The 9,366-nt window shown below is 31.9% G+C and overlaps 2 protein-coding genes across 2 annotated transcripts in view; one reads left to right on the top strand and one right to left on the bottom strand.

Moving 5' to 3' along the window:
* Nucleotides 1-4,790: 4,790 nt before the first annotated feature.
* Nucleotides 4,791-5,644, top strand: LOC137821490 (uncharacterized). The gene is made up of 2 exons (XM_068626104.2): nucleotides 4,791-5,219; nucleotides 5,312-5,644. The coding sequence occupies exons 1-2, from the start codon at nucleotides 4,927-4,929 to the stop codon at nucleotides 5,454-5,456; spliced, it is 438 nt and encodes a 145-aa protein (XP_068482205.2). The 5' UTR covers nucleotides 4,791-4,926; the 3' UTR covers nucleotides 5,457-5,644.
* Nucleotides 5,645-6,201: 557 nt separating this feature from the next.
* Nucleotides 6,202-9,366, bottom strand: part of LOC137820235 (U5 small nuclear ribonucleoprotein helicase) — a 34,880-nt gene continuing 31,715 nt past the window's right edge. The window contains exons 46-49 of the mRNA XM_068624195.2: nucleotides 8,828-8,998; nucleotides 7,641-7,790; nucleotides 7,427-7,558; nucleotides 6,202-6,606 (exon numbers count right to left, since the gene is read on the bottom strand). Coding sequence (XP_068480296.2) covers nucleotides 6,529-6,606; nucleotides 7,427-7,558; nucleotides 7,641-7,790; nucleotides 8,828-8,998 — 531 coding nt within the window. The 3' untranslated portion in view covers nucleotides 6,202-6,528. The remainder of the gene's footprint in view (nucleotides 6,607-7,426; nucleotides 7,559-7,640; nucleotides 7,791-8,827; nucleotides 8,999-9,366) is intronic.

Genomic DNA, 9,366 nt, shown 5'->3' with positions numbered 1-9,366 from the left:
AACACCCTTTAAATGGTTTTTATTTTGTCAATATAAAATACTAGGTCATATGGCTTTACGGGAACAAATTAATTTCAACAATGAAATTTCAATTCAACAAAGTCAAGTATAACATTTTAGTTTGGGATAAGAAGCAAAAGAATGGATTTTAATTCTTGAATGCAAACTTCTGAACCTGACCACGGTGCTCACCATTTGAAAGAGAATTGTTACATGTAAACTCCAATTTTTGTATACCCATTCTGATATGACGTGACTTTTTAAATTATTACCTTATTTGTTAGTTGATGAGTTCACAAATAAGAAAAGAAAGCCTAAAACATGAAAAAGGTGTGAAAATCGTGAAAACCTAGGAAATCACAATGTGGATTTGAACAGATATTCAAGTTTAATGAAGTTAATCAACATTTATATTTGGACAAATAATGAAAGATTCAAATTGCTTCACATGTTCAAGATGTGTAAGAAATGGTTTAGAACAAATAAAGAAAGATTTCAAATTGCTTCACATGTTCAAGCGCAAGAAATGTTTAGTACACCAGTTTTCAAATAAAGTGGTTAACGATTATGCTCTTTAGTAAAACAGTTTTCAAATGAAGCGTTTAATGATTATGTGGTAGAGTACAGTATATAAAATTCAAACATATATTTTTTAAGTGTTATATAAAGACCTAGAGAATAAAGATGAAGATAATAGCACAAGAGAAATACAAGTTTGTGTGAGAGTTTTGCTTTGTACATATTCAATATGCTAGGTAGAGCATAAGATGGGTTGTGAGCTAAATCTTTATAAATCCTTCACACAATGAAGTATACCTTGTGAGTTTACATTGTTCTCTTCTTTTTTAAGGTGTTTTCTCATATCTTTGAAAGGTCTTAATCTTATGGGGAAATTATGATTGATTTACCTGGAGAGGTGTATAATACTTGTACCTAGATAAGTATAGAATATTTGTCCTGGATAGGTGTTAAAACTCGATTAGTGAAAAGCTCTTACGTGATATCTACTTAAGGGAGTTAGACGTAGTCCAAGTGGTAGGTTGAACCAGTATAAATCTATGTTTCCTTTCCTCTTTCCTTTGCATGTTAGATGTTGCGTTTATTTTGTTTTAGATACGCGAATTAAGTTTAAGTTCCTTTCAACCTTCCCTTCTAGAACTAGTCGCCATTACAAAATGGACAATGAACGAACATAACACAAGCTTCTTAGCTTGGTTTAAGAAAACGTTATACAAACACGGTTGAGATTAGCTCGTGGGCCTCATAACAATGTCATTACTTTTGGTGGGTATGACATTAACAAGCTCTATTTCTATTTAAAGATAGATGATGACGAAAGTAGAGTAAAAAATAGTGGGCTACCATTCAAGATGAGGTTGTGCACTTTGCTACTTCTAATAACAAAAATTTCATTGCAAAATTTGTTAGTTATTTCGAAATTAAACAAAACATATGGGAAATTGGTTATGTGCAATTTAGAGTGTCAATGTTCAAGTGTAAATGGGTAGATGATAATATGGATGTAAGGATGAATTATTACGAGTTTACTTTGGTAAATCTAAACAAGGCGTATTATAATAATGAACCATTTATTATAGCATATTAAGTAAGAAAAATATTTTATATGACTGATTCATGTAATGAGAAATTGTCAGTTGGCTTAGAAGGAAAAAACATGCACGGAACTCATGATTATCACTAATAGTTGTCATTTAACAGTCAAATTAAAATGTCCCCAAAATGTCTTCCAACGAATCCAATAGCGAATCAAGTGAACAAAATTCAAAATTCATTTGCAAGCAATAAAAATTAACAATAACAGTAAAGGAAGGGGGTTTGTGATTCTCCCAAGTTTATTCACCACAAATTTCTCATTGGTTTTTCTAAGATTATCATCCTTTAATTCTCACACATATGTCAAATTTAATCAAGCAAGCGTCATCAAATTCAACAATATCTTATCAACAAAACAAGCTGATGTTCAATATATCTCATTAGTTTCAAGTGTATACTTGTGAGATGTATATCTTCCACTTCTCAAACTAAGCAAACAAGAAATTGATTAGAACTAATCGAACTAACCAAGAAATCTATTTAAAGAAAAGAACTGAATTTTTAACAAGTGTTCAAAAACAATTTTTTTGACAGAAACTCGATTTCAAAAAGATAAAAAAATAAAGCGTAATTTGCTACAAAAAATCGAAGAACAAAATTTATTAAACAAAACTTCAAAATTCGATAAGAAATCACAAGGGAATCAACCCAAAGGGTTTTAGCTTTCCATACGAAGGCGAAAACAAAAAAAAAAGATAAAAGGAAAGTAAAACTAGATTTAAAGTGTGTTGTGCGACTATGAGACGCGATTCAAAAGCTTTCATTCTTTCTTTGAAGTCTCTTTTACAGTCTTCTTTTTTTTTTTGTACAAAATTGGATTCAAAATCTGCCTCGTGATATTGTTTTACAATTGTCAAATGTTTCCTTTCTCTATTTCAAAATATTAAGCATCTTCATTCCTAACTAGTCCCATATTTTATTTTCGCTCTCTTCTAGATATATTGTTTCCAAACTTGCTTCAAATTTGTGCATTAATTTTAATAAATTTTAGCGCTGCTGTGAGTGATATTGTAGAAAATTTTCTTGAATAATATCTTCAAAAGATATTTGTTCTATTTTTTACACGTTTTATAGAGGAGTTTTAATTGTAGGATTTTAAGAGAATCTCCTTACATAAGATTAAATTGACTTCGATTCATGCTTCCCCAAAGTGTAATCAAATTACCAAATCAATATATTATTTTTCCATAATAGAGCACCCATCAGTAGACGCTTCAGGAAGATCGTCCAACAGATGCTCTCATTAGATTGTCCGGTCAAATCGTTTGCTCGGTGAAATAATGGATTGTCCGCCGCATCTTAAAACACAGAATTAGCATAAATAACAATTAAGGTGTGATTTATTCATTATTTGAATCAAGTTTTTTATTAGAGTTTTAAAGTGAAAGTATAATTATGCTCATCAATTACCTTTTAGATATGCATGACATGTCGTCTTTCTCATTAAGAACATTTCCTATCATTGTGGACAACAAAGCATGCTATTCGAAATCATCATGATGAAGGGATATAAAAAAACATAACTTAATAGGAATATGGAAAATCATAACTTTTTTTGTTATTATTATTATAGTATTTTTATTTATTTTATGAAATAAATAACTACATTTTTATTTTTTAGGATTACAGCAAATTCTAGATTTGGTAGTGGAGAGAGTAGACCAGGTAAATTCATCACCCAATTTTCTCTCGTAATTTTGAGACGGATTACAAATGAGGAAACACATCGACGTAGACCATCGTTTTGGTAAGGTGTCGAGCCCAAATGCTGGTAATTTTATGAGCTATTTGGGACTCATAGCTCAATGTCATGTTTTTATAGTCATTCCATCACGAGATGAGGTTAAAGAGATAAAGAAGAACCTTATCTGGTAGAATATTCAAGTATTTGAACATTTTATGTCAACATCTTATAAGTTCATTTTTTATTAACCTACTTAATAAATTGATGAGCATTTCATATGTTATTTGTACAATACAATTTTGACATTCCCAACAGAGGTGACTAGGAAGATCTTATTTGTTATCGCCACTAGATTGAGGGACTTCAAGACTTTCTTGACACGAAACATGTGTCCCTATTTGAAGTGCCAAATTAGTGACAAGAAGTGAATGTAACTTTATGTTATTCGGTTTGACTCCTATTGGCTGGTTAGTAGTTTACAATTCTTATAATTACACAAATATATACTTAAAAAATTTGGTTGTCTCATCTTTTTTGCATTGTAGGAAAAAGATTAGTCACCAAATAACGAAAAAAGTTGAATAATGCACCTCATGAAGGCTTGAGTACAGGCAACAAGGTTTGAATTTGTTGACCTTGTATCTCCACCTCCTTGGTATGAGATGTTAAAGATTGTTCATAGAAATTAGATGGACAAATAACTTCACAATCTACACACACATCGTTGATGAAATCTTAAGTACAAATATACATAATATCGACATTCCTGGGTCAAGTGGTTAGGATTTATTTAATTATTATTTGTATATTCGGTTGAGCAGACCACCCAAGACTCATTTGTTTATGGTCAAGATATTTGACGACAATCATAGAAAAAACAAGACACCCTGAACATGTGTAGTTTGGTTCACCAACACAGAGTGGTTTCGACTCCTATAGTTGGAAAGCCTTGCATATAAGATCAAGATGCAGTTTAAAAAAAAAAAAAACTAAATCCAATTCAGCTATAATTGCAAGAAGACTTTGATGAGAAATTATAATCCTTTGCTCGCTATCAACAATAGACTCAAAGAACAAGGTTGTTCGAATGAGACTAAAGCTAACATCTTAAAGATTTGGTAAGCCATCTTCCACTTAAAACTAATAAATATGATGTGACAATGGTGACAACATATACTTACTGGGGAGCGTGTCGTTAACATTTCCCCATTTAAAAATGATAAGAAAAAACTTATAATTTTCAAAAGTTAAGTAATTTTTAATTTTCTATATCCATACACTCAACCCATCATTAAAGCGATTTTCATTTGTTAGGATAAGGACACGAAATCCAACAGAAATCAAGAGTTCTGTTATTCACTTGGGGCGGTTAGGAGATTTGAATTGGAATTAGTTTGAAAAGGAACTTGAATAGTTGAATCATTAAAAGAGGTAATGAGTAGATAGGAGATATAACTAATATTTAATAGAAACGAACATGCATTAGTAGTGAATTTACACGCAAATGAGTGAGTCAGTTAGTTAGTTAGAGTTGGAGCTGCAACATTAGTAAGTAGACACTACAAATAGAAGGAAAACATGAAATCGGTTGAGTTAGAATTTGTGCTGAGTGAGTGAAAGGAAGAAGAATGAACGCATCAGAGAAAGGGAAAGAGAAAGAGAAGGAAGATGAGAATGGTGGTGGGAGTAGAAAGATTTTTATATTCGAGTTAGACGTGTCAGAGAGAACGGAGAACGACGAAGATAGCGATGAGGAGATGGACACCAATTTCTTGGGGATTGAGTGTTCGTTTTATCCGAAGAAAAAAAAGCGGTTAAAGACAGTAGGGGTTCAGTACTCGATGGAGGAACTCTGCAGCGCGTTTCGCAGCAGCTCTGTTGGAAGAACGGAAGTCACTCAACAGTTACAACACAACAACAGGTACTATTTTTCGTCTACTGCTTTCGTTCAACTCATAAAACAAAAGTGCAGAATTGCTTTTCTTAATTTGTTTTCAATTATACTATTGATAGGGAAGAAGTCCAAGGCCAGAAAAATACCTCTGATCTTGAACAGCTGCAGGTGCAAGAAAAGCCGCATCAAGATGACATAGGAAATATTTCAGAGACCGACCCATCGAAGAATGATAATTGTGCGAAGAATGATAACTGTGCGTGAATAAATATGGCTTTTTTGGCTAGCTTGCACAGCTCATGATCGAATAAAATACACTGGAGTGAGTGCCAGTGGTTGCTTTCTTTCTTGTGTAGTTGATGAACACGAATAGTGGTCCATAGAAATTCTGATAATTGCAATATCCAATGTCAATTATCTCGGATTCGAATAAAAAAGTCAGTTACTAAAAACTTACTGTGTTAATTTGGCTGTATGCATGGTTTCACAATTTTATTTCTTCTGCCTTTTCTATTCATGTCATGAGAAAGTGAAGTAGGTGCCAAGTTTTTACTCTTTTGGAATCCCAATCTGCACAGGTAAATTTGATTTGAAAAAGGTAAGACCTGGATTATAGGTAACAAATTATTTGAGAATGCGTCTAATTACTAGAATATATAAAGAATTATAGTTTTTTTTAATAATTCACAAACCATACTTATTCTAGGTAACCAAGAGACAATACTTGATGCAGATAACCTTAAAATACTTATTTGTTTGTTATCACACATGTATTTGATCTAACATTAAACTATTATTTTAAGTATACCACATATCTTCAAGAATATCACTTTACATTAAGCCTATAACCATGTAGTCATTCATACCTTTGGAGCCTGGGAAGCATTCTGCAATTACATTCTTAGCATTCTCTCCATTTCGATTTCCTTGTTTCCCTGTAGGCTAGTTGGATATAATCTGGTAATACTACAGGATCCATTCCTTGAAAATTTATTAACGTTAAGACAACTCTTTCGATCCAAGAACTCTAAATATTTACGTATATTTATTTGAATATATCCTGGGACAATGTAATCCCATTGTACATACAAATGTCAACATGACTTGTAAAATATATAAAAATAAAAGATATATGAAAATGATGACATGACTTGAAAAATATATAAAAATAAAAGATAATCTGTAAACAAGATTAAATCTTACAGATTAAACTAGTTACAAAAAATAACAACCAGGGCAACCACCAGCCACTCTTCAATGGAGAATAGTTTCCTTGGATAGAAAACCTTATATTGCATGTACAAATGGCCCTGCCCAATGATGGCTTCACTACTTATCATACACCAAGCTTTTCAATGGAGTGTTCTTGTTCAAATCCAATGTAACAATCGGAGACTAAAATCAGTTTTACGCCCTGCAAGACAATATTAGCAACATGCAAGCAAAAGGTACTCAGTAACAGCGAATCTAAACCTCTTGACAATCTCAAGTCAAATTACAAATCAAATAAATATAGCTTTCAAAATAAATCTATTAAAACGAACTTTTTCCTTTTAAGACTCACATTATTTAACCATGCTTCAGCTACAAGACCAATCAATACGAGAAAAAAACTCTAGTGTGTACTATCACTAGACTCTAACGCCAAATGCATTATTTAAGGGGTACATATTGTCTCTAATGTCTACTTTTTTTGGGATGTAAGAGAAATAGGGAATAGAAAAGAGAGTACGTAGCAAGCCACGGGTTGTTGCACTACAAAGGCCAATTTTGTATAATGCAGCTTCTTTTATTAGTGCCAAAATTTCATGATTCTTCCCTTGAACAAATATTGGCTACATATACAAGCACATGGAAGCCCCAAATTACTTAAGTCAAGTAATCATTTTCCTTTACCAGTCTTGTACATAAATTATAAAATTATGCGAACAAATGACAACATCAAAGAAGATACAGTTGACAATCACTGAACAAAAGCATAATTAAAATCTTCATAGCATGTTTGGATAGAGATTTTTTAGAAGGTAATTTATTTTTATAGAAATTTGAAATTATAAAAATTTATAAATAATGATTACTTCAAATTATAAGAGAAATTGAAATTATAAAAAATTATAAATAATGATTACTTAAAATTAAATTTCAAATTCTACATAAAAATGGTAATTTTGTGTATGAAGAACAAGAGCTGAAGCAGGACCAGAGTTTGGATGGATGGATGTGAAATCATTTACCTGAAGATTAGCTGGAGTAGGTGGTAACTTCATTGAGGTAGTTAAGTGACCTGAAAAAGAAACTCTTTTCAAAGCATATAGCTCAGATGTAGAGGTATTAGCAAGAACCAACCACCACTGTTCCTCTTTTATCTGTTGTCAGGAAAATTATAAATAGTGTTTAGCGCACACAGACTACAAATCATAACAGCACAATTTTTTAAAAGAAGAAAACCTTTGGAAATCGAGGAACAAATGCCCTAGAGGAGTGTCGTCTAGAATTGATCTTCTCTAATCTGATATTTATTATGTCAGACCTCTCACCATCAGTGTCCCTCCTCTGAACCTTTAATTTCATTTTGATATGAGGGAAATGTTGTAGATCCTGGTCCAAATAAGAGAAACATAAAAAAACAGAAATTAATAATCAGTAGATTGTGTTAAATGCGAAAGCCTGGTTTTGAGGAGAGCAAGCTTAGTAGATTACATAGGGTATATTAAAAATGGACTGCACCTAATTCAATCCTAAAATATAGTTCAAAAGGAAGAATTTTAGACATATTTAGGGTGTGTTTGTAACATGCCACATCTATGACCAAAACCAACAAAAAAATGTAAAGACTAGAACTAATTGAAGGGGCTAACAAACCTCATATCAACAAAGGATATGATCAAATCATAATATATAAGTGGGGTTCAAACCTCATCTCACAAGTCGAATTTATAGGTTGAGTTAGGTTTAAAGTTTAAAGTTCACTAGTTAGACTCTAACATATTTTTTTTCTTACACATCTCCATAATGCACAACCGGCCATGGGTTGCAACATTGTCCATATGAGGAAAAAAAGTGCTCATCCCTTTTTTTTAACATCTTCCTATTCCCTGCCCATAATTAAAAATGGTTTACATTTAAAAATAAATAAATGTATTTGGCATGACCTCTATTTGTATAGATTAACAGAGCTAAATTGTATAGAAAATTTAAATGAACACAAAAAAATCGCTTCCATCTGTTTATGTTTTATCCTTTGTCAATCATTACTAGTCAAAATCACATCAAACGTCCATTATATATCTGTTAATTATTGGATGGATAATAGAATTAACTCTAAAAAAATTTATGTTTAGTCCCTAAAATTTAAAATAAATTTTTGGTCTCCCAAATTTTAATAAGTTCATTTTAGTACCTCAAATTTTAGTCTCCATGCACTAAATTTGAAGGACTAAAACGATTGTTTTTGGGTAACCAACATCAGATTCACTTCAAATTTTTAAGGATGAAAAACATAATTAATTCAAAATAAAAAACTACATGGGAAATATGTGGACAATTAGAACTAGAGGGATATGGGGAATAAAAGATGCAATTAAATAAAAAACAAGAATCAGCATTTAAAAATAAAAGTTATTAGGACTCTTTACCTGGTACAATCTTGAAGCTGGGAAATTTGCAGTTACAGTCTGCAATGCTGTTTTGGGAATGTCTAATAATTCCTGTACGCTAGAAATTCCTCTTTGGCTAAGTAAACTTATCAGATCTGTATTCATGCATGGCAGCATCCATAAGGAAGTGTCCTCATCAAACCACAAGCCCTAAAAGCAGGTCACAAGATTTCAGTTCACTATGAGCACAATTTTAATGAAAGCACAGATTTCAATGCAGTGGAACAATCAAAGGAAAGAAATAATATTTTTTGAGATACAATGATGACTACAAATACAGTCACTTCACTCAATTGGCACAGATGTGTCACAATGGAATCATGAAAAAGGTTATGCTGCATCGAGTTCTAATCTCCTTCCCCCTCAAAATGAGAACTAAGGAAATTAAACCTAAATAATAATATTAGACTGCAACACCAGAACATTTCAACTAGCTTTAGCACTTAAAATCAAGTTCTTATTTGTCTATTACTATAACCAAGTAAACTGGCAAGAAACTAATCAGTAGCCTTAAATCA

The sequence above is a fragment of the Phaseolus vulgaris genome, chromosome 9 (assembly GCF_051622355.1).
Source record: "Phaseolus vulgaris cultivar YP4 chromosome 9, ASM5162235v1, whole genome shotgun sequence".
NCBI lineage: Eukaryota > Viridiplantae > Streptophyta > Magnoliopsida > Fabales > Fabaceae > Phaseolus > Phaseolus vulgaris.
Note: the sequence above shows the minus strand (reverse complement) of the source record. Positions and strands in the feature narration are given on the sequence as shown.

What these genes read in the sequence shown, in the direction of transcription:
- LOC137821490 (XM_068626104.2), top strand. Translation starts at nt 4,927, where the DNA reads ATGAACGCATCAGAGAAAGGGAAAGAGAAAGAGAAGGAAGATGAGAAT. An exon ending in CAGTTACAACACAACAACAG is followed by an intron (nt 5,220 to 5,311) that starts GTACTATTTTTC and finishes TACTATTGATAG; the next exon opens with GGAAGAAGTCCAAGGCCAGA.